General features: G+C 48.3%; 1 protein-coding gene and 1 long non-coding RNA gene across 4 annotated transcripts; both read left to right on the top strand.

Annotated features, from left to right (window-relative positions):
• Positions 1-4,131: 4,131 nt before the first annotated feature.
• On the top strand, positions 4,132-9,576 carry SNTN (sentan, cilia apical structure protein). Of its 3 annotated transcripts, none has more exons than XR_010833990.1 (5): positions 4,132-4,398; positions 4,906-4,940; positions 5,568-5,707; positions 6,521-7,827; positions 8,985-9,576. XR_010833990.1 is itself a non-coding variant. In XM_013180396.3 (4 exons), exons 1-4 carry the CDS (start codon positions 4,298-4,300, stop codon positions 6,677-6,679), a joined length of 435 nt encoding a protein of 144 aa, XP_013035850.1. In that variant the 5' UTR covers positions 4,132-4,297; the 3' UTR covers positions 6,680-9,576. The 3 variants fall into 3 exon arrangements, 1 of the variants encoding a protein (XP_013035850.1); XR_010833989.1 differs by having other exon boundaries at positions 8,935-9,576; XM_013180396.3 differs by having other exon boundaries at positions 6,521-9,576.
• Positions 9,577-12,231: 2,655 nt separating this feature from the next.
• Positions 12,232-23,812, top strand: LOC125184090 (uncharacterized). The gene is made up of 3 exons (XR_007167391.2): positions 12,232-12,373; positions 21,734-21,862; positions 22,952-23,812. It is a non-coding gene; the product is annotated as an uncharacterized lncRNA (long non-coding RNA).
• The last annotated feature ends 520 nt before the right edge of the window (positions 23,813-24,332 follow it).

Below are 24,332 nucleotides of genomic sequence, written 5' to 3'. Positions count from 1 at the left end.
AAAATGATACATGTACTTGTCTGTGTTACATAAGAAAATGTTTCTGAATGCTTCCTCTGTGTTCATCTGGATTCAGGTCTTATCACATCCTTTGGCAATCGCTGAGGAATTGGAAGTTTATTTGAACAGGGAATAGTGACTGTACAGCAGAATGTCAAGCAGCAAGACAGCAAAGACTTTATTTGATGTATCCTGGTTTTAAGACAAATAGCTAAGTAAACTCTAGCATCCTCTGTGAAACTGCTGCTGGCAGACCGATTGCTTTTCTTCTCCATCATTAGTGAGTATCTCTGCCAGTTAGTTAAATAACTAGGTCAGCATGGGAGAAAAAAATGTTAGCTGAGCTTCTGTGCTGTCCCTCCTGTTTTCCCATGTGTTTCTCTTTATAGCCCATTTCTCAGTTACCCTGGATGGGAGCATATTTGCATTACCAAGTGTAGCGCTGAGGAGGAGAGGCAGGTACCTCTGTGAGCACGACAGGGAGGTGGGAGCGCAGGACTTTCTCTCCGTGCGCCTCCCAACCAAGCAAGAGGTATGCTCACGTGTTCTTTGGGGATTTCCCCATTGCCCTTGACTGGGGAGGGAAGGATGTTGCAGAGCTGCAGCTTCATCCCCTCCATGGGATGAGGAGAGGGGCTGGAGAGGGCAGGGAGCATGGCTTTGGGTACCAGCTGCCTCTGCTGCCTGCTTTGCTCCCTTTTTGCAGGTCAAAATCTGCATGTATGTGAATGGATGGGCTACTTACCTTATGCTCTCCTTGACTCAGCTATTCTTTTCCAGGATTACTTTCTATTCCCTCTTGCTACTAAACCCAAGAGCTTCTCCTCCTGGAATTTTCTAAGAGCAGCAACAATCCGTGTTTCAATATTAATATCTGGCACTGATTGTCCCATCGTCCATCAGCGCATATGTCCTTAGTGTGAAGATTTGGATTTTGTTAGCATTTTTCTATAAAATTTTAGTAGTCGAGCAGGGGGGCATCCCTTTTGTTGCATTTAGCAACCAGTTTCTTTTCTAACATTTTTATTGTTGTGTCTTTCTTTAATAAGATTTTCCATTTTTAATGAGTATAGCTGCCTTTTTAAAGTCTAATCTTCCTTTAGCCAAATGTGTCTCAGAGGGAAGATTATTTGGTAATAATATTTTCAGACTTCACACTGAAAACGAATGCCATACCAAAACTGTTGGGACCGTGCCTTATATCTTTTCTATGATAGATCTTCAAGGGCACCGAGGGAGCTGGGTGCCTGCGTGCCAGGGACCCCTGCGGCCGCTGAGCTCCCCGGCAGCCCCACGGGAAGCACGAGCAGATTTTGGCCTGTGCTATGTGCCACGTCTGAGAAGTGCCTGGGCGTGCGATGACAAACGATGTTTCCCTGCAGACAGCCTGTTTCTAATAGCTTTTCTTAAATGGCATTTTACCTGCTCTGCCTCAGCAGTGGGATTCATTAACATTTTATTTGTTCGTGACCCCAGGCTGAGCGCCACACGCAGCCATCTCCTGCATGGGGCAGGGAGGTGGGCTGAGGTGTCCGTGCCTCCCGGGTGGGGACCTCTCCTTGGTCACTCCTAGGTTCAGGTTTTGCGCAGGCTTGGGTTTTGTTTTCTTCTGGATGCTTAGCAGCGTGTGAGCTCAATAAAGGCAATCAGGAAGCCTCAGCAGGAGGCTGGTGTCAGCTTTACCCTCCTTCTGTTGAGCTGCCTTTTTTGTTTCCCTCTAGAGACGAAGTGTCCCTGTCTCTAGGTGCAGGCTCCACGGAAATGTCCCCAAAGCAGGCTGCAGTGCTGGGGGTCAGCAGGCTGCCGTGGTCCCACAGCCACCACGGTGCTGGGGTTGAGCCCACGGAGCTCAGCCTGCACAGTGAGACCTGGGAGCATCGCGTGGGGGCTTCCCAGTCCTCACCCTTTGGGGGAAAAAATTCACGTCAGGCAAGATCAAAACGACCACGTTCTGGTCACAAAGAAATCAGGCTGTTAGCTCCCTGGGTGCAAGTTAGCAACCCTTCTTCTGCAGCTCCTGGGAGTTTGCTGCAAAAACGAAGGCTGGCTGGAAAAGGGCACGAGAGCATCTGCAGCTTTAGGCACTCCCTTGTGCCACCGCCCCTGCCCCAGCACGGGCAAGCTCACACCTGCCTCTGGCTGCTGTTGTAGGGGCATCGCTAAGGGAGCCAGGACACCATGCACACAAGTGTGTTGCAACATAAGTCGTCCTGAATGGCAGGAAGTTCTTAGAAGGGACGGGAAAACTCTGGGAAAGCACCAAAAAGGAAGGGGAGGCAGAGGCTTTTTGCAGCGCTTGCAAAATCCGAACTGAACTGCACGTAAAGATTGTGTAGTCGTAAGCATCAGGTTGCATGTTTTATGCAGACAGTATTGTTAACGTGTGAAATGTGCTAAAAATTGCCTGATAGAAGCACCTGGATATCTCAAACATAAATAGAGTGGATCAAAATAGATACAGAACAGATGGCCCCGCTCCCTCGCACCTTGCTGACCAGAATACTGCACCAACACATACAGCCAAAATCTTGCTGTCTTCAAAGCTGATCAACGCTTGCAAAAGCAAGGGTTATCCTTGTGCTACCCTGTGTCTGTAATGCACTAACACTCCTGTGTACACTAATTAATACATCCTAGAGAGAGAAAGTTTCCCAGGCTTGCCTGGGCTTGCTAATGCCCCAGCAAAGGAAATCACCTGCTCTGGAGAACAGGCTCCCAAAAGTCAGCTAAATTTAAAAAAAAATAAAATAAAATTGAGCTGAAATCTGATCTGCGATGGAAAGAGCCCAAAACCCAGGGAGCTGGCTCTGCTCGGCAGCTCCCAGCACTGCCTGTAGCTGATAAACACGCGACGGGGGCTGTTCCTCGCTCTCCTTTTTACCTCGGATGCTGAGACCAAACACCCCCGTTCTGTGGATTAACCAGGATGTAAGGCTTTTCATGCCTTCTTGTATGGTTCAACAGATGTAAAAGGGAATTATCACTTCAACGTGATATCAAGACTTTTTTTTTTTAAGAGCTTATGGCAGATTACTAAGCCTGAATTCTTGTTTAATTTTAGTGTGTTAATTGATGGGATAATGAGCATTGATTATATGTGTTTTGGCTGCGTCATTGCAATTATAGGCTCTGTTTTATTCATGAGCCAGTCCTAAAGAACGCACTAGAGATCTAAGACAGCTTAAACCTCTCAGAAAAAGGCTCTGAATTGTTTGAGTAATGACACTCTTAGATGGAAAATTAAAGGTTCTCTTTTCCCATGCTTTTTAAGATAATTAAAATCCAGGAACAGTAAGGTGGTGAACATCCTTATTCATTAGCCTTCAGTAATTTAGCTTCTACTAAACGAGGAAAACATTTTAATTCTCTAGGCCATCTGTTGCAGTCTCCTTTGCGTGTCCTGTTACATAAAGTCTCATTCTGGGAAGTTTTGACACCGCGTTGTATCTTTTCCCCAGGAAGGATGTGCTGGACGAGGTAGCTGAAGTCAGTACCTTTTAACAGACCCCCCAGGATGAAAATAGCTGCTCGGCCCTTTAGGTCACCGTCACCCTGTCCAGACACCTCTAGGCAAAGGATGCTCGGCAAGAACGTGCCCAGAGATGGGTGGTGTGACAAGCTGTGGGTTTCCTGAGAGCCATATCCATGCCAATAAATAACAAAGTTCATCAGAGCCCTTCCAGTTCCTCTGCTGCGCGACTGCTCTGCCAGATGGCTCGGTGCTGCTTTTGGAGGCAGGCGGTGTCTGCTCGGGGAAAAACCGAAGCCAAGGCGTGGTGCTGGGTGCTGCTGTGCTAGTAGCTGGGGCAGGAGCAGAGCGCTTTGTGCTGCGCTGGGGGAGCGAATGTCGTAGCAGGAGTGTGCTCTCCTAGGACGATGCTGGGTCAGGATTTGGGAGACACCTGGTTTCTGACTGTCTACAGGAGCAGCTCTCTCCGTAGCACAGGGCAAGTTACATTAGCCCAACACCAGGAAGGCTTCTGATTGAAATGATAATGGGTACTGCTTTGGTGGCTGAGTTAGTCCTGGTGCAGTTTTACATCCCCACAGATTCAGGCTCCATCTGAGTCTGGTTTGTTTCTGTTAAATTCTCCCAGAAAATACAGAGCCACTCCGCTTGCCAACGTCACAGAGGCCGTTCAGACCCACGTATTTGCTGGTCCCGTGACCAGCAGGTAGCACTTACATTATTGATGGGGCACGGCTGCAGGCAGGCTGCTTGCACGGGGCAGAGCCTGAATCCACCTGTTTGCTGTTACTCCAGTTGCTTAGAGATCACAAACAGCCTGCCCTCACGATGTGTGGCTGCAAGGCCAGCGTCCCCAGCACAAAGCACTACTCCGTCAGTCCTGCTGCCCCCCAGAAGAGCCCTCCAGCCGCAGCGGGGATGCCCAAGCGGTAAGTGACTGCTCTGCTCTTTGTATCTCTGGTGATTTGTTCGTGAAAGGCTTTATCTGGATCTATTTATCTGCAAAAATGTTAAATTTATTATCGGTGTCTGCTCCCAAGCGGGAGGACCCCTGGGCAGGGAACGGCAAAGCCCTCTGTGCTTCCCTGGGGCTGGGCTCAAAACCGAGAAACTTCTTCAGAACATGAAACAGCTCCAGGAAGAGACCTACCGCAGGCTGCAGTGCCTCTCTCCAGTGATCAAGTTATTTAATTATCATCTTTAATAAAAACTCCAGGCTACTTGCTTAGGTTAAGAACTGGGAGCTGTGTGATGCTGTGCGCCGCTTGTGAGGGATGTTGATCTTCCTGCTGCGAAGGAAAGACAGTCTCCTTTGGGAAGCCCCAGGTTTCTGGGGGATTACATAAAATGAAAGGGAGAAAGCTTATTATGGAGAAACCATATGCATGCTCCATCCACCAGGTGATAACTGTGTGTCCTTTCTCTCTCCCTACCAGCATACCTATAGCCAAGCAGCTGGCATCAATAAAAGGTAAGGGGACCCTTCACTGCCCCTGGATGCCCCAGCGTTCATCCATGTCTCCTCTTCTGCTTGCCTTTCCCTTAAAATCACAGCCCAAACCACCTCTGGTACCTGCTGGGAACGTATGGTCTTTAGGAAGTGGTTTAGGAGTGAGGGGATAAACCCAGCCAAATGTTTTAGCCAGAATCCTGAATACATGGCAACACTAGCATGCAGCTCTGTCGCTGATACTCAGACACAGGCACATCTGTTGGGTCGCATTTCCCCTGCTAGAGGGCCCAGGGGGTCCCCACGCACCCAAGAGGCGTCTGGAGTGGCCTGTCCCCATGGCACAGCAGGTCCCCAGGAGGGGACAGCCGGGCAGGTCTCACCCACAACCCTACATCCCTGCTGGTGCCCACCCCGGCCACGTGAAACCTGCCTTCGGGTGTGTTTCCACGGGACAGGAGGTGTGTTGCTGGCCCACTCCAAATAAAATCTAGGCCAGGTCCTCTGTGGGTGCAAACAGTTTCAGGCTTATTAACTTTAATGGAACTACGCTGATTTCCACCCACTCAGGATGTTTCTGACACATTCCTTTCAATTATACCTCAAACGCTGCTTCTCCTGATAGGCTGGCAACATTTTTCCCCCTAGCTCTAGAAAAAGGCTCAGACCTTGAAAAAGCTGTTGCTACTGCTGCGCTGGTGTATAACAACGCTGCTGACCCCGAGGGCAAACTCAGCAAAGCTGAAACCAAAAACCTGCTGCAGACCCAGTTTTTGAGTTTCATACAGGTGAGAGTTTGGGCGAGTGGGCATCTCGGGCTGTGTGCGCATCCATCCACGGGGTGATCCTAGGTGAGGAGCTGGTGGCTTGGGAAAAACGCCTTTGGATTAGTTGCTTTGTGCTGAGCCTGAGTCTGGTGTGGGGCTAAAGGAGGAGAATCAGCAATAAATCACTCTTGACGTGCCTGCTTATATTGTTGCTGATAAAGTAGGGCAATTGCAAACAAACAAATGAACAAAAACAAAAAAAAACTCATATAATGACAGGTATTTGTGTGTTTATGGGGTAAGAAACCCATTGCATTTAATTAGGGATTTGGGAGTTTGCCAGAGCGCTGACCCCGTGCTACGGAGCCATGTGCACCTCGCCATCCATCGCCCACCCCCCAGTAAAACCAGCAGCCAGCTGTGGTGGAAAACCAGCTACAGAAGTACTGGTGGCTGCAAACTTCTTGCATTTTTTTTTCTCTCTTTCTAAACCAAAAAGAACAGGAGTTTTGTCAAGTGGTAGAAAGGCTGCAATTACCAGCTGCACTCATCACTGCCAGATTTTCAGTCGTGGTTAGGTATCTTCTCAAAGATGTATTCTGCATCCAGGAAACTTTGGGGACTGGTTGTTTTCCTGTCCGATTACAATAATATTTCTGTTTGAGTTTTTGGGGATAACTTTAGAAAAACTAATATGCATGCGAACATAAAATCCTGAATAGAAATATAGGAAACGAAAAATGATGCTTTTTTTTTTTTTTCTTTACAGATGATACAATAAAAAAGGAACTTAATGCTTAATTATTTTTTTTCTCCATTTAAAATTCTCCATAGGGCCAGGAAAACAAACCAAAATACCAGGAAGTAATTTCTGCCCTGGATGAGGAGACAGAGAACAAAATTGACTTTGAAGATTTCATGATCTTGCTGGTCAGTCTCACTCTAATGTCTGACCTGCTGCAGGAGATCAAAAACATGAAAACCACCAAATGACCGGTGCTTTAAAGGAAGAAATAGCTTTGCACTTTACAAGGAAAGTGGGAGTGAAACACGCACAGAGATAACACCGAGTGCCTGAATCCCCTCTGCTGTTCCCTTTCAAATGGAATAAAGTCTTGTCCAAACCCGCCTGACCTCGCTTCTGTGCAGGGAAAGTGTCTGTGGGCAGTGTCCTGGCAGGAACGGCTGTGAAATAGGGCCGAGGGCTTCGTGTCTGTGCCAGGGGCTGAGCCCGGGGTCGACTCTTGCCCTGCAGCCCCCAGGGAGGTCCGTGGAGCAGCACCCGTGGTGGGGTGTGCCACTGCCACCCGTGGGGCAATCTGCTGCAGCCTTCAGTGAGAATTGAGTTAATCCACGTGCTTTTCGCCTTAAGGCTGAGCCTTCTGGATGGAGCTTTATTTATTTATTTTTATTTCCTCCTCCAGCTGGCCCGTTCAATGAGCGATCACTGCGGAAGGAATTTCCAAGTCCAGCCTTTGCAATGCGTCTTCTGGCAGAGGTGTGCTCGTGTGACCAGAGGGGTGACTTAGTTCAACGTGTCAGTCAGCTGGGCCTGTTATTTCCTGAAAATGTGAAGAGGAGAGAGAGCAGATAAGCTCAGGGATGGTCAGGACTAGGGGAGTGGGAAAAGGGCAGCTGATGAAGTGCAGGTGTTGGAACCGGGTGGTACCTACCACCTTGCGTGGTTAGGGCCAGGGCCTTGGTGCTAAATGCTCATCGTTCTCATGCTTGCTTTGATTCCTTCCTGTAAGGTCCTGCCTCACAGCCAGCATTTAGCCCTCCGTAATAGTCCTCCGGGGCACAAAAAGCGTTCTCGCACGCCAGTAACAGAGCATCCTCGGTAAGAATTTAGCAGGCCTCTGGGCGAACCAGCAAAACAGTGCAACCCCTTTCCTTTTCTCCTCTCCCTTGCTTGAAAAGGTGACAGTGATTTAGCTTTGGTACATAAAAATATATATAAAACAGGATGGGATGAAAACCTTTGGTGCTAAAAGAGGGAAATTAACGTCAGCTGTGTAACCAGATTTAACTCCTTGGCATGAAAAGGTTCTTAGTGCTTCCAGAAACGAAGAGGATGCTTTGCATTGGATTTTGGTCAAGCTGTGGCAGGAGGACGGCAGCCAGCTGTTTAGAGAGGACAGGTCTGTGTCTTTCTGCAGCTTGTAATGGAGCTGAAAGAAGCAATGTGAATGGGTTTGGGGATGGAGCTCAGCAGGGAAAGGGCTGCTCGGGTGGTGGGGCTGGTCCCAGGGCAAGGGCCTGGCCTGACCTGGAGGGTAAATATTCACAGATCAAAGCGAGGCCTAATTCTGGTAGCTTCATCCATGTGGGCATCGCAGCTTTGTACAGTTAATGTGAGCCCAACCTCTTCCCCCAGCCCCTTGCTTTTTCTGTGAAAGCTTATGGAAAAAGCAGATGCTCCTTCTCCAGGGTAGAAAGGCAGATTGAATGCAAGAGTCCCTAGAAGGCTTTTCCCATCACCAAAGTAAAGAAATCATGGCATAGCCCTGAAAAGCTTGTTTGAGAGCCGCTGATGACTTTGAAAACATGAATTTATTAATATCCCTCTGTTACAACAAAAAGGCAAAAGGAACAATATTGTGAAGCCAATTAAGAAAGTGTTCTTTGAAATCGCTAAGGTCCTAACACAGTTTCTGTTATTGCTGAAACATTTCTTAATCTTGCGTGACTTGAATTAATGACTTAAGAGCCTTTTGTCAGATCAGTTCACTCAGTCGTCTCACCATGTGCAAATCCTTCATATTCTAATGCAGTCCCTGTTGTGCACTAGCATCCAGAGTGCCTGGCTTCCATCAAAAGCCTATTGTGCGCAGCACAGCAAAAATCCAGAGTAAGAAGTAATTCCTCAACAGCATAGATATTGGAACGGTGGGGAAAGAACCAGAGGTGCAGAGAAAACAGTGAGTGCTCGGTGCATGTAGCAGAACTGGAACTGTGTGCCAGTCCTTGGGTACCTGCCCTTGACAGTCCTGCCCGATGCTCAAAAGCAGGGGGGGTGCACTCGGAAGAGCCCCAGCATCTTCTTACAGGTAGGAGTAGGCAGAAGTTTGCAGCTCGGCTGTGGAAGGTGCTCTTTTATCAGCTCAGGCTATTTGTGGCTGCCCCGAGCACTCTCAGCTGACGGCTTTGAAGCTGATCTGGCGTAGACAGCATGTCTGGCTTCATCCTCGGGGAGCTGGCTAAAAGCTTCCTTAAAAGGCTACTGTTGTGCTTTATTTTGTTCCTAGCTCGCTCCTATTGGAAGCGATGGGAGTTCATCATCGATTTCTCATAGCAGAGCCCACACGAGTGCTCAGGAGTCGAGCTGGCAGCTAAATTGATGAAAACTACAGACCCTTCTGCAAGTGTGAGCATCGTATCAATATCCGATCCCACTCCTGGAAGTGAAGGCAGCGTGAAGAGCAGCTAGTCAAAACCTGACCTCTGTGGGCCTGGACTGGGATTTTTGCAGCTGTACTGTTCAGGTAGGCTCTGCAGACTTCAGATCTATGTCTTAAGTTCTGTTTGGAGAAGCCTGAGTCATCTCTGCGGGTCTGTGAGCTTTCAAATGACTGCCAGAGGAGCCATGGGGGTCAGGAGAGCTGGGCTGAAAGCTTCAGCCTCAGATCTTCAGCTTCTGTTTCCAACTATTGTCTCAGAGAGGCAGCTTCATTCTCGTACTCTGATTAGCTCACCTAGAGCTACTGGTTCTCCCCATGAGACTTACTTCATATCTGGCTTTAGTAGAGCCTGCTGGACTTGGAAGGTTTTGAAACTCTGCTTTAGCCGAACCACCGAGGCGCCCTCCCAGGTTGCAGGGGAGCTCTCACACCCCAGCCCGCTGACTTTCGGGGGGTGAAGCACAGCAGAGCTTTGCATGGAGAACTTTCTGCCAGGACCCTGAGGCCGCAAACACTGTGCCTGCAAAACTGCATAAAACTTTTAGGAAAGAGAAATATGTTCCCTGAGGGGCTTGCTGTTATTGCACCTTCAGTAAGGCCTTCTGTCTGAGGCCTGAAACGTTGCCTGCTGAGGGACATGTTGCCCTGTCTCTTCTCCCCTCAAAGTGTTGTGTTACTTTTTTATGTAAAATAAAGCCTGTCTGGGTTGCACGCTCCCACCTTGGTCTAGCTGCATGCCCGCAAAAGCACCTTGGCAGCTGCCTGCCACGTGCACTCCTGCGGTGATTTCTGCAGGTCACCGCGGAGGGGGCACAGGTTTGCATGTCAGCCTACCAAGACAGCAGTTATCTCCTCTTCAGGAGTGCTGCCCTGACTCAGAGAGATGCTACGTGGTGCATACCCTCGGGAGCTCGCTTCAGAGCGGATGAAAAGCTTTGTCTCAGAATTATGTTCCTTCCGAAGTGCTATGGTTTGTGAGCCACAAAGGAGCACTCTGAAACGCCTCCTGGAAAAAAGAAAAGCTCTTTGTTTCAGGCTCAGTCAGGGAAGCTAGATAAAGAAGAAATGGTGTGGGTTTTTATGGCTTGCTGAACTGACAGCTTTTAATTCCTGCACTGACTTTTACTGCAGCCAGTGCTTTACAAGGTTTCCAGCGGAGCTACGTCTCCTCTCCTCTCCTCGCTCATCTGCTGCTCCCTCACCCTCCGAGTGTTTATAGCCCTGGTCCCGAGTCCTCCTCCAGCAAAGGTAAACAGCAAATGATGTTCAGCAGCCAGATATATCGGGCTCTCTCTCCAATCCCCAGCTGCACAAATCAGCCATTAGACTTAGATAGATTCAAAGCCACGGGACTTATCTTTTATTCATTATTATTGTAGGAGTGAGTTTATGTTATGTGTAGCCATAACAAGAGCCAGCCCCAGCCTCCCAGGCATACCGAGGGGGTGAAACCGTGCTCCCCCAAACTGAACCAAGTTCAGAGCTGGGTGCCTGTAGCAGAGGCCGGTTGTGCACAGCTGGAGCGGTGCCTCGTTCGTCCTTCTTCCTTTCTTTCCCTTTCACCCTTGATCTGGCTTTCTGAGTTGCCATTTGCTGGATTTTGATGGCCAGAGCTACGCAAGGCACAGCGCACGCTCCCATGAAGCTGCTGCTGAAATCAATGAGGCCAGGACCTCTCATCGGAGGAAAGCAGCTCCTCGGGTGGGATAGTTTCCAACCCTCCAGTAAAAATAGCAGCTGAATAAATGCAGAAGTTCATCAGTGGGCAAAACCAAACCTGTGTTTGTCCTGAATGATCAATAAATGACATCTCAGGAGCTTCCCCACCCTCGCGACCCACCAAAACTAAGCAGCCTCTGGGCACCCTGCTGTCACCGGGGCAAAAGAGAACAAGTGTCACGGTAAATGATCCTTAGCAAAAGTCTTGCCTTACTGCAAATGATTGCTGTGAGGCTCAGTAAGTGTTAGTCAGTGTTACAAAACGAACTATGAGATCTTTGAAAAGCAGCTAAAGTCAGCGTAACTTTTTGTCTGGATATATCGATGTACACTAGCCCTCTGCTTGAGTTTGAAAAACAAAGCTGGGTACTACTGGAGATGAACCAAATATTCCTTCAGTGGGGACAAGTAAAAAGATCTACAGCCCAGCCCCGAGCCCTTTCATTCTCCTCCAGCAGTGTCCCAGAGCCCTCCAGTCGTTTCTCTGGTTCCTTTTTCCAGGAGTACAAGCGTGGTTTATTTTGACGCTGGGGCTGTTGGGGGAAGTCTGTGCCCAAAGCTGACCCATTTCCCGCATCTGCTGGTGGATTATTCTTGAGCTAGTTGTTCTGTGCTTGGGTCCAGCCTCCACCTGATGCTCTTTTGGGGTTTGTTTGGAAACCACGTGCACTTACAGAGACATGCAGGTTAGGCTTTAGGTGAGAGAGTTTGCTTCTTGAGAGCTGCAAATATCCCTGTGCTTGACATGTATGAAAACCACATCAGGGACAGACCACCAGAGGTGAAACATCCCCTTTCCTCACACACTGCAGTTGGTGTCACCATTTCCTTGGGTTTGTGCCTGACTATGAGGATTTTTATAGGGTTTTGTCTAATCAATTAAAGAAAACAAATTGCAAAATTACCTTCTTATTAGACTGCTCTCACTACGGAAATAAGGCTGATTACTTCCTTGACAAACTTTAATTAGGCAGCTACAACAAGCTGTAATAAAGACCACAAATTAAAAAGAGATCGTATTAAAGGTGGCTTTGTCAAATCCTGTATTAATGCTGGGCAACACACACAGTGATTAAATGATATGGAGAAGCTCCTCTTTTCTACTTGGGTAAAAATCTATCATATTCCTGGAGGAAGATCAGTTTATGTAAAAACATCACATTAATAGCCGACACATCAATGAGTGTTTAGCAGCAGTTTCTTCCCATCAGCAGCTCTTAACTTGCATTTTTTTGAGACTCAGCCTTTACAATGTTCTTTATCTTTTCTCTAAATTTATGCTTGTACTACACATGACCCAAGGGTACTGCAAAGCCTCTGAGAAATAGAGAAGCTTTATTACCTGCACATTTATTCCCCAATTTGTCTTTCCTCTTCTGGTATTTTAGTGCTCGGATTCAGCTCAGCTGAAAACAGAACGCAATTTGAGAGCAATTTGCATAAGAATTGTAAGCAGAGGCCCACACAAATTAGGCATTAATTAATGAGCACCTAAAGCCTTCTGCTGAATGCACCCCGAGGAGAAGCAATGCTGAGAGTGCTCAAGTATACGTGAGGGAAAGAGTGGGTAAGCATATCAAATGAAGCAGCAATGCTTAATTCTTCTCCAGTATTTATTATAGCCCTTGGGAGCACAGGGGAGCTGCAGGCTCTTTGTACCCCCAGAGCACGGCAGGAGCTGCCCCTGCAGCAGAGCTGGGTTAGGAGGAAAGCTCGGTGTGTTCGCAGGGTATAGCTGTGAGGTTGGGCTGGGCTGGATGTTGGAGGCCTGTGGTATGGCAGGGGCGATGCCCTGATGTCCTGAGATATCGGATGCCTGCTGGAGGAGGCAGGTCTCTGCTGCCCAGTGTGGGGTCTGGGGGGGGTTACCCCCTATGGGGTAACCTCTGCTGCTGGTCCCTTCCTGCTGCTGCTGGTCCCTTCCTGCTGCTGCTGCTCTGCGTGATGCAGCTCCCCCCGGTCTGCCAGGTGCTGAGGCCAACAGGTCTCCACACCCTGGCTCCTGTCCCAGAGCTCTCTTGAAATCCAGTATTGAGCTAGTCATTCCTCATGCCTACGGTGTTGATCTCAGTGAGAACAGGGACATCCATCAGCGGCAGTTGTGGCTAGCGTCTCTGAAATGTATTTTTGTTTGTTTGTTTGTGAGCTGAGGACTAGTTTCTTTGTGATAAGAGTGTGAGAATACAAGCCCATCCGTTTTCCTAACTTAATGTCGTCTTCTCTCCTTCCCTGCTAGTTAGAATCCAAAAGACATCAAATATTTAATGAAGGATGTTTTCTGATGTGTTGTTCGTTCAGAAACTCCTCCGCCTTAGAGTCTGTTAATTTATAGGGAGAATAAAGAGAAAGGGGGCCCTGCTGATAACAGAGACTTGCTGCTTTGCTGTTTTTTTCTGTAATACGCTGCTGCATTGTAACTGCATCTCCCTGAAGGTAATTACCACAGAAGCCATCAGCTCACTCTCAAGAGATCCCCCTTCACAGGTGTGTGTGGTGGGAGCCAAGCCCTGCCTTCCACGTGATGCGCACACGAGTGAGCTCTGGGATGCTGCTCTGAAATCAGGTCTCTCAATTACTCATTAGCTAATGGCTCCTTGGGGAGGTATGGTCTGGGACTGGGGAACCTGCCTAGCAATACAGGACCAAAAACTTACAGGTTTTATGTTATTTAGAAGAACAGAGGCTGCTGGTCCTGGTGCTGCGCTGTTAGCCCAGCCACCTCCCAGCTCCCAGTGCTCTGCTGGTAGGTGCTTGCCTGTGTTCATGGTGCAGGCTGCAAACCCTCCCCAGTGCCCACTGGTTGGGACAAGCATCCCACAGCACGTGCACCACCCCACCTCCAAGCTTCCATGCACGTCGGAGCCCAGCTCCTGGCTGCCTGTGCCGTGGTGCTCGGGGAGCCCTCCTGCCCAGACCTCGGCCCATCCATTCCCTTGTGTGCCTGCTGCTCTGCTGGCCAAAGTAGCCAAAGCAAAGCTGCGTGGAATACTTAAGCTCTTTTCCAATAATTTTTTTTTCCTCTGCTTTACTGCAGGGCTCTTAATTTGATGAATTCATGTAAGACATGCTAATGTAGCAGTGAAGACAGCAGGCAAAGCTCTGTCTGCTGATCCCAGACACAACAGACTTCAGCTGCACCGCTGAGCATGGTGCATGCTGATACCACTTAAAAACTGCCATAAAGAGAACAGCAGTGTCTGGGCTCGCCTCTGAAGAAGGCGTTTGTGGCTTTTCAGTTCTCTTCTCCCCCTGTGATAGGACTGCGAGCAGTTGTCTGTGCGACAGGAGCAGGCTGTGGGGCTCTGCTCCCAGGTGCTGAGGGCGGGCGTGCGTCCTACCCACGGGTACAGCTGGGTCCCCGGCTCAATGCCGGGCTCTTTCATGCCTGAGGATATCACGGGGCGATGCTGTGTGTCTGCAGCTCAGTACAATACGGCCATTGCAGTGTACTTTGTGTGAAGTGTGGCAAAAAAAGGCTGAGACCACTTCTGACACCACCACAGCATCTGTGTCAGACAGAGGTGATATAGAGAGGTGGATATAGAGAAATGTTGCTCCAACTATAGTTATGCATGTATGTACCTCTTCTGTTTGACTTTTTCTAGTGTGTTATCAGTCCTTGAGCAGCTCGGGCTTCCCACACTTTACCTATAGAAATAGAGGTCTGATCCTGGGCTACAGGAGACTCATTGTGTTTCCAGAAGCAGCTCTCCTGTGGCCGCTGTGCATGGCGACGTGTTGGTACTTTCACAGCGCACAACAATTGTCATGGTTTGCATGTTGAGAGGCAAACTTACAGTGTCACTGTCTGCTTGAACTTGCCCACAGCATGTTCTCATATGATGCAGGTTGAAATGGAGCCACCTTGGGACGCCTGTGCCTAGAGAGAGCAGCTCCAGCCAGAGAGGGCGAGATTGCTGGGTTGCTGTTTTGAAAGATAAATGACCTGGCTGAGAATGGCTGTCTGCTCATACACGGAGCATTTAGTCACGTGGCATAAAGCGGCCTATCTAGAGCATTAAGGTGTGTGGTTTTGCAGTGCATAAAGAAGTCACAAATTAGCGATTCTGTGTGGCTGCTCACCCCTTGTGTGCAGCACTCCAAGTGATTACTGCTCTCCTCTTTGTGTAATCAAAGATCCTCAGCTCAGAGCAGGTTTCTAATTGAAACACTTGAGCACAACATATCTCACTAAATTAAATAACCTTTACCCAGACAAATCACTGCGTAGATCTGAGTCTCATACACAACAGATTCTGCACCTACCCTGTGTATGACTTTTTTTTTCTCCTTCCCATCTGTGTAAACAGCTTCTGAAAAAGCTTTCTGAAAGGTAAATACTAATAACCTAGACTTTGCAATATTGCATCTTCACACAACTCCTTTCAAGATACCTACTAAAAATTATAGCAAGGCCTTTAACTTTAGATGAGATGCTTGGACACGCTTGTGCTGGGAGAGAGGCCGGCCCTTGCCCTCCCTGCGGTTGAAGTGAATTAACTTAGCATGCTCTAACTCACATCCAAGGTTGGCTTTGTGGGGTTTGTGGGGTTTCTTCCTCCCTCTGTCAGAGGCAGGGACATCTCGATCTGCTGCTGCAGCACGCAGCTGAGCACGTTAAAGCACGGCTGATGCAAGCTGGCTGGGTTTGTTGAGCCGGGGCTGCAGTCCCAGTAAATCAGAGCTAGCTGTGCATGCATGCAAGCGTTTAAAGTTACAAATGCAAGCTTATGGCTTGCGCTTGAGGATATGCAGCTGTGCTCTCGTGCTGACTTTGAGTCTGTTCATGTCTTAATGCTGCAGCCAGAAGATAGGCGATATGGGTGGAGGTCATCAGTTAAAGAGCTTATCCTAAAAGGATAGTGAAGCAGATTTCTATATGCAGGAAAATATTCAAACATATGGCTGAAAAAGGTGCATAAAATTGTGTCTCAAAAGAGATTCTCGGTGTGAGGTTATAGCAGATGGGACCTCCTGGGACCTTGTGTGGAAGGGGTCAGCCCCATGCTTTTCTCAGGGAGGGTCTCTTGGTGCCTTCTCTGAATATGTTCTGCCTCTTGCAGAGCTCAGCTGTTTGTCTTGGGAAGAGCTGCTGCTTTAATGCTTTCACTCTTTCTCCCTCGATTCCTGAACATAAGAGAGCTGAAGTGGTGTGTGGCCAGGGCTGTCCCCGCGAGCAACCTGCCCAGCCCTCGGTTCTTCCCTCTGTAACACAGCAGAGGGAGCTGGGCTCGCTGCCCCTGCCTTGCCACCGTGGCCATTTGCCTTGCTCGTTGGGCCAGTTGGACGTATCCGGGCTGAAATGGGGCCACTGGAGCCTGCAGGGCTCAGCAGTGCTGGCTGTGCTCCTCTGCGCAAAGAACTCTAATGCTCTGGATAGCGGCAGCATCATTTTTTGACCAGGTTTCCCCCAGGATCACGACAGCAGCACCACGGGCTAGAGGAGAAGTGCCATCCATCAGTAACGCGGTGGCAGCTATTGATGGGAGCTGACACAGCCAGGTGATAAGCTGCAAATTAGATCTCTTTCTCAATAAGCAGTCATTTGCAAGGCACTTTTGTATTTTTCTTTTTTTAAAAAGTGTGATCAACAGCTCATCACTTATGGATGGGTATCCTCCAGACAAGGGACTGCTCACAGACAGTTCACTGGAATTGTTCCTGCTTTCTGGTTTTGATCTAAACCATCCGCTGATGAATTAGAAATATTTTTAAGGACAAGAGGATGGTCGATGCCATATTTCTGGTGTAAACTTTAAATAGGGAGGCATGTGTTAAAACTCATGGACAATTTGTGAGCATCTCTCAGACATGCCAATCTTTCTTTGGCATCCGAATCATCCTTAATAATGAATAAAGCTGCTGATATCCCCAAACAAATGTGAGCTTGTAGTTTGCCAAGGGAACAGATGCTGAGTTGCATCCCATTGTATGGTTAAAATCCCCAGAAAAGGTTTCTTAGCAAAAACTTCTGACCATGTAAAATTGTTCTTGGGGTGAACATGAAGGAGACATGCAAGTATCCCCGATATATATTGCAATGGTATAAATGAAACTAAAAATCTGCTGATAATATCTGGAAAACAGCATCAGAAGGAAACGATTGGTCATCTTTGTGCTGGCTATTATTTTTTCATGGCTGCCTTGCAAGCTTTTTTTGGTCAGTCTGCATCCCGATATTGCCCCTAGTTCATACAGAAACGTGTTAGCTCGTGGGCAGAGCTTGCTGTGTGCCAAGTGGTGATGAAGTGTCGCCCCTGAAATCCAGCTCACAGTGTGCATCCTGTGTCACAGAAGGATGGGTCTATATTTCTTCCTTAAAGCAAGCTGTAAAGGATGTGACGAGTGCCCTGATCACCACCCCAGAGGCTGCTTCTGCCTGGACGTGATTCGCCCCTGCCACTTCTAGGGAACTGCACTGCACCTGCAGGCTTGGCAAAAGCTGTGCGGTTTTTAACCATGATAACCTAAGTGAAATTAACGCCGTTAATAGGCTCGTTATCTAGTCCTTTTAATAAACTCTGCTTTCTACATGTCACGAAGGGCCCCGCTGTGTCAGACGTGGCAGAAGTTTACCCCCAAGACGTGACCCATAGCCCCTCTCTAACTGCAGCACGCTCAGCGCAGCACCGAGCACGCTACCAGGTGCTATCTGAGCAGGACTGCGGAGCTGCTCAAGTCCCCACCCTAACAGTTCAGCTCAAAACTGCTGAGGTTTGTCCAACCGGCAGCACTGTCAAATACAATTGCATTATACAAAGAGGCCTTGCGAAGTTGGTGCTCGTCGCTCTCCTCTTCGATGTCGCTTGTAAGCTGGCAGGCTGAAATAAGACAGGATGTTGGTGCCGCAGTATTTATTTCTGCTACCTCTTGTGCCGTGCATGTATTTTGTAGGCCGTGTGTATCTACGTGATCAATGTCCTGTGAAAAGATGTAAGTCATAGGTCTGACATAGCTATAAGATTAAACCTCGCTATAGGTGGTGCGGAGTGCCTCTAAATGGTCAGAGCGCAGCCAGTTTCACCCCGTGGTCATCGGGATGACAGGTTGCCTTTGACTTCACAGGTACAGCCCAGGGCTGGGGCATTCAGACAGCCCACACCTCATGTTGCAATGTGGAATGTGTTAGATGACTTTCTCAGGAATTAAACCGGGGGGGAAAAAAAAATGGTATAAACTCAGTGACCAAAGATGTTATGGGGGACTTGGACCCCATATCTGTTATTAACTCAGGAGGCGTTTCTACAGCATTTTAAATACAGCAGTCCCCAAGACAGGTGGCTGCAGACGCCTGCAGGGCTTCGTGGTGAGGGGCAGAAGTCCCAGTCAGGACGGGGAGCGGGGCAGGGGCTCCAGCTGCAGGTGGGGGTGTTGCTGATGCAGGTGGGGGTGTTGCTGCTGCAGGAGATGGAGGCAGGGGAAGCCTGCTGGCACTGACGGTAGCTTGTGGGGTCTCCCATCAGGTGTATTCACCACCACCTCTGTGATGTCCCAGCAAGGCAGATGTGAGAGTGTCTGCTAATTACAGCGTTACTGGAACTTATGAAATGTAAGGGGTTTGTTTGTTTGTTTTCAAGCAGGTACACGGGCTGCAGAGCATCGCAGTCTCGCAATGCTAAAATGCAATTGTATTCCCCCCCCACATGGAAATCCCTGTGTCCTGGCTTCTCCTGGAGCTCTGGAAGCTCTCCCTTCTGACCGCAGGGAGAAAACACAGCCTGGGGAGCCTTCCTCTGGTGCGACGTGCCTAGCAGCCCCTGCCAGCTGGATGACAGATGTTGTCACCTTGAGGTTCCAGCTGCAGAACTTGATGGTTTTGTGTGTGTCTGGGGAAGCTTTTTATTTGCATTGATTTGTTTGCCATGTTTTAAAGGGCTGGTGTAGTTCAGTGTCTCCTAAAAGATGAAATACTGCTGGTGGTGCATCCCAGTACCCAATCCTTATGCTCGTTTCCATAGGGCACTGTTTGCTCAGGAAAATGAGATAGTAAAACGACAGAGACTGTGGTTGAGTGAGCTATTAGGAGAGTGGAGTTGTATCAGAAAACTTGTACAAGGATGTGGGAGCCTGACGGCAAACAAGTCTCTGGTTGTTCATAGGAACTTCTTCATCTGAGATTAATGACAGGAGGTTACTGGCATCTTGCTCCGTACCCTTTTTTGGCTCTGGGACACTTGCCAAAGTTTAGACTCCAGCTCTGAGTGTTGACAGGCAGAGAGATCGCTTCAAAATGTGTTATGGACATAATTAGTTACTGTTATCACAGTTTTCTTAATTAGAATATCATAAAAAGGGGAAGTGTGATGATTTACACGAGGAAGATCAGGAGAGCAGCAATTCTAAAGGCCAGAGACTGAATGTCAGATAGCAGCAGAAAGGTTATCTGCCTTTTGGATGAGCGATGGTGCTCACCTGGGATGTGCAGAGCGATGCCTGGAGGTGCTCTCGCTGGGCACTCAACTTTTTTTTTTTTTCCTACTTTCAACTAACTCAGCCAAATTGTGCAAGCCTTTGTTCAGCAGTCGCCCATCCATCTCCTGCAGAACGGCTCATCCCTGCCAGGATCCTCTGCTATGCTGATAACTTGTAAACGTTAAAAGAAAGCTTATTTTTACAAAGGCAGCAGCTTCTTTCAGAAGCTACATTTCCTTCCTGCTGCTTCTAGACAAGAGAACCTAAGACATCCGAGTTATTTATTTTTATAATTATGGGGAGAAACTAGAAACTTGTTCAGAACAAGAAAGGAAGCAACCAGAGGAAACTCAGTTATTTTACTGATACCTTCCTTGGCAGAAATACTTAGATCCCTGGCAGATCCTGTGCCAGCCTGACAGAGGCAGGGTGCCTCCAGGCCTGCAACGCAGCCCGGGGAGTCCTGCTTCAGCGCCGGCGGGGGGCTGCTGCCCCTTGCTGCTTTCCACATCTTTATCTATCGTCCTGACCAAATGCATTTGGAAAGAGAATCTCATCTAGGCGCTCTCTCTTCCCGTGGAAGGTTGGACCTGATGATCTTTCAAGGTCTCTTCTATGAGGTAGTGATTGACTTGTTCCTGGGGATCCTGGGAACCCACGTGTGTGCCAAAATCCTGTGCTCCCAGCATGTCCCCTAACCCTGGGGAGTCTGCAGCAATGCCAGGGCACCCTGCCCGCTCAAGGGAGCGCCATCCACTCCTCTGTGCACCTTGCAGAGAGCCGTGGCACCGGGATGCGCTGGGGTTAATTAACCCCTGCCTCCCCCTCTTCCCTCGACAGTTTATGGTGAGGTTGAACTTCAGGTACTTAAAATTCAGCGTGACTCTCTTCCCCCCCACCCCACCCCATGAAGTAGTGACTGAATCATAGTTCTCCCGAAGGCAGAAGCTATGTTTTTTCCTGCTGGCTTTCCCTGAGCATGCGATTGCACAAACTCGCTCCTTTATATACCCGGCTCCTCCGCCCCCTCAGCGAGCACTCACACACTTGTTGCTCCGAGAAGTTACGATTGCAGGAGCCAGGAAGTGTCTGCACCCGTCAGGGATAACCAAAACCACTGCTACAAATGCGAAGAACTGGGATTTTGGCTCTAAGCTTGTCCCGGGGAAACGTCCCCTTTTGCCCTGGGATGAGCGTGGGCTGCGGTGCAGCAGCACCCTGCGCGCTGAGCTCCCAGCTGTGGTGCTGGCATCGCCTCGCAGCAGCCCACGGGCGATAAGAAGGCACGGGAAAGGAGCCTGGCCTCAAACATGGGCTGCTTTCCTCTGCCACTGCGCTGCTGCTTCTGCTCGGGAAGAATGGAAAAGCAGCGCGGGTTAGAAACGCGCCAGGCCCCGCACGTTTGTGCGAGGGGCCTGTAATTTTCGCATTTAACACTCCGTTAGAGCTAATGGAAAGCTGATATTTTTCTGTAGGTGTGAAATTAACCTTTCAATAAAACTAGGAGCTATCTCAAGCGTTTTTCCGAGCTGAAGTTTAAAATAGAGCAATTATGAAACTTGCTGAAAGACTGCCAAGTTTTCTTGTTGAAAACTGCTGCAAATGAATTATGTTTCCCTTGTGATTCACAGCATAGTGTGAGGCAACTCGAGTTTGTATTTGAATCCGCTTCCGCTAAAGACTATTTGCAGCTTAAAGAAATCTAATTTTTTGGTCAAAGTTGTCAGGCTCCATCAAATAAAATGGGCTGCAATGTCTGATATTACAAATTGCTTTAAAAAAAGATATTGTTTTTATGAATGCCACATGTAGTAATTATATGTCTGCACAACAGAAGATTGTCTTTGAGCAAGAATGGCTGGTGCTGAGCAGAGCAGCTCCTGTCCTTGTGGAGGCTGTGGCAGGCAACGTGGAGAGGAGTGGAGGTTTTCTTCTCCTTAAATCCTAGCAAAGGGCAGTTACTGGGCCAGCCCCTCGTCCTCAATGCCATGCTCCATTATTCCCATTTAAGTTAAAAAAAATAAATAGAGAGAGAAGCTAAAGCACATATAGGTTTTGCACTCATGGCCTCTGTGTAGAGGTCCATATATGGATCCAATGGGATTGCCATGGGATGCTGGAAAACTAATAAAGCTAGCCTCCATTCTGGAAATTCAGGGGGCTTTGCATCCTGCTCCTAAAACCAAAGGGTTAAACATTGCAGCTCGCTGCTCTTTTACCCAGTGCCATTCAATCTGGGCTGCAAGGAAGAAATTTCTGGGAAAATGGAAAATGTCAGCTCTGGTCTGTGGCAGTGCCACAGCTGTGGTGCCTCGAGTGAGCTGAAAGCTGCTTCGCCGGCCAGTTTGCTGGGAAAGGGATTGAACTTTGTGAAATTTGGCTCATAGGATGTGAAAATAAAATGGGTCTGCAGAACGGATTTTAAATAAGGAATTAACATTTGAAATATTTGTGTGGAAAGGCCTTGTGTCACCGTATACAAATATCTTCCTTTCATGTGTATTGACACCTGCAGCTTCAGTTGGAGCCTCGTAAACCAACAATTTGGTGACCTTGAGACCCGACAAAGCGAGTCTTTCTGCTGGTGCTGGGCGGTTGTGGAAAATCCACATGCCTGGAAACATAAATCCCATGTAATGGCAAGGTAATTCTTTGAGGTATTCATATCTGAGGTTAAAAGAGCATTTACCTATTTATTTTCTAATTGCTTTCTAAAAATAGTCCAGAGGAGGCAACAAGCTCCTGCCCAAACCACCCCCATGCCCATTGCTCCGGAGGCAGGAGCAGCAGGTCTGAGGGCAGGCGACAAGGTGGTGCCCAGTGGCTCTGCTCTCACTTTTTGCTGGGTTCTGGCATGGAAACTGGGCAGGCAACCTCCCGAGGGTGGAGATGGAGCTTACAAGCTAGACCCGAGAGCCAGGCTGCTCTTGGGACCCTGGCTGATGCCCATCGTGCTCTCCCCACTGCCCAGGGACCCCATCCCTGCAGAGGCAAGGCAGGGTCTGCTGACACCCCGTTCACAAAATCAAGGCATTTTGCCACTCACTGTAGCTTAAGTAATTACAGGTGTGACCGCTGCAGCTCGCACACCACACCGACTGTACTTTTATGGGAACTCTGTGGTTTATCAGCGTATCGTGACCCAAACCCCATCCGCCTCGTCTCCAGTTTGGGTCAGGCAGGGGTACTGCCATGAGCAGGGCAGGTTGGGATGAACAAGGCGTGTAGGGCTGGGTTTTGGCTCACAAATGGTGCTCCCAGCCTTGGTCTTGCTGAAGGACTTTCTCGTGCTCCGTGGGCTGCTCTTTGGTGCAGAGCGAGGTGCGTCTGGGGACCTGTCCTGGTAGAGAAATGTCAGCTCAGCAACAACTGAATTATTTGCAATCACCCCTGTGCCTGTGTATCTAATTAAAAAGAAACCATTAACATGTCAGAGTAACTGATATTCTAGCAATCTCCATAATTATCCTCCGCAAATGTCTGTCAGCTGTACCGGGTTCATATATTGCCATCCACCCTAATGGGAGGTGTGCTTGTGTAATGGGCTTGGTGCTAGCAGCTTGAGCAAGGTGGGGATGATTTACTTCGCTGGAGACCTGTTTTGATAAATGTAATAGCTAGTAGATAATTGATTTCTTGGTAAAATTCAGCTGAGTGTGTCATGATTCTTGAAAAATACAGCCGAGTGGCTTCTAAAAGCGATGAATAATGTTTCTGATCTCGTTTATGCCAGCCTTGCATCAGTGTAGCTGCAAGATTTGGAGGGCGAAGGCTCAGCTCTAACAGCACCAAAGTCAGCGTTGATTTGAAGGATGCTGAATGTAGGCCTGTTGTCCCACAGCCACCTGCACAGCCCCATGGTGGGAACAGGTTCCCGAAAAAGCAGAGGACCTGGTGCACTACTGATGGTGTTTGGACTCTCTCCGGAGTGAACCAACCACCCAGCACTGCTTCTGAGGATGAGAAACAAGTCCTTAAAAGAGCAGGAAGAGGGACTTTTGTCATGGGTGGTGTGTGTCAAGCCAGCATAAATCGGGTGGGGGTCCTTCATAACACAGAATTAAAAGCCACAGAGCAATGCTCATCCCGGGGGCTCCAGTGCAGAGTAGTGGGCACTCGGGGAATTCCAGGTTTCACAGCCAGAATAGGGACCAGTACAGGGACCAGGCTTGACAGTTGAGATTTTCCGTGTATTTTTACTACAAAGAAATTCACTAGAAGTTTTAAAGGACAGAAGTATGGAAGTTCCTTTTTATCATAAAGGGGGGGGGAAGGGCATTTTTTCCCTCTCATGCTCATGTTCTGCAAGAGCTGGAACAGTGGGAGCTCTCTTCTCCATAGGTGTTCAGATGGGAGGGTCCTGACCCAATGGATAATTCTGGGAAATTACCTTGTCTCCTGTCTGAAACCACTTAACTGCAATAATAAGTTGTCAAAAAGCTGTAACAGATGTTGATTCTTTTTAATTTTTTTTTGCCAAAGGTATTCTTGTAGAATGAGCTATGCCTGGGCTCGTGCTATAAACACCAACAAGAGCTCATCAGAAACTCCCCGTTATAATATTGAAAGTGTGACCATGCTGATGAGAGCAGCAGCCATGGGTTTGAGCCCATCCTGGCTTACGGTGTGTTGTCAGTGCCAGGGGTAGTTTTGGGCTGCCATTTATTAAGGGGGAACTCTCAGCTACTTCTTCTGTCTACAATTCTTTTCTTGCAGCTTGATCATAATCACCAAATTAGCTCAAATTAGTTGCTAATTTTTTGTGTAGCCACTTTGCCTGAATAGTTTTCTATTGTAAGATGCAAGAGGGAAATATTTGTGCTGGGTTTCTGAAAGGATTAGATTCTTGCACAGCTATTAATCTTGGAAGCTGATCAAAAGAAAATTGCATTTCCTATTTCAGTGCATAACGCTGTTCCTTATGTAGTTAATAGCACAAGGGGCCTCGTGTTCATGGAAACCTCCAAACTTTTTAGCTGTCAGGTGCCAAGCAAGTAAGATGTTCTCCAGTACACCACCTCTCCCCAAGGTCCTTCAAAATTTCTGTTTAAATAAGAAAATTAACGTTACTCAATAATGCACAGCTGAGGGATTTCAACCAGCTCTCATTTTAG

This window comes from Anser cygnoides, chromosome 10 (assembly GCF_040182565.1).
Source record: "Anser cygnoides isolate HZ-2024a breed goose chromosome 10, Taihu_goose_T2T_genome, whole genome shotgun sequence".
Classification (NCBI taxonomy): Eukaryota; Metazoa; Chordata; class Aves; order Anseriformes; family Anatidae; genus Anser; species Anser cygnoides.
This window is presented reverse-complemented; position numbering and strand designations above follow the sequence as displayed.

Bases quoted from the DNA above. Each gene is read 5' to 3' on its own strand.
- SNTN (XM_013180396.3), top strand. From the start codon at position 4,298: ATGTGTGGCTGCAAGGCCAGCGTCCCCAGCACAAAGCACTACTCCGTC. The intron at 4,399-4,905 runs GTAAGTGACTGC...TCTCCCTACCAG, and splicing joins GCAGCGGGGATGCCCAAGCG to CATACCTATAGCCAAGCAGC. The intron at 5,708-6,520 runs GTGAGAGTTTGG...AATTCTCCATAG, and splicing joins AGTTTTTGAGTTTCATACAG to GGCCAGGAAAACAAACCAAA.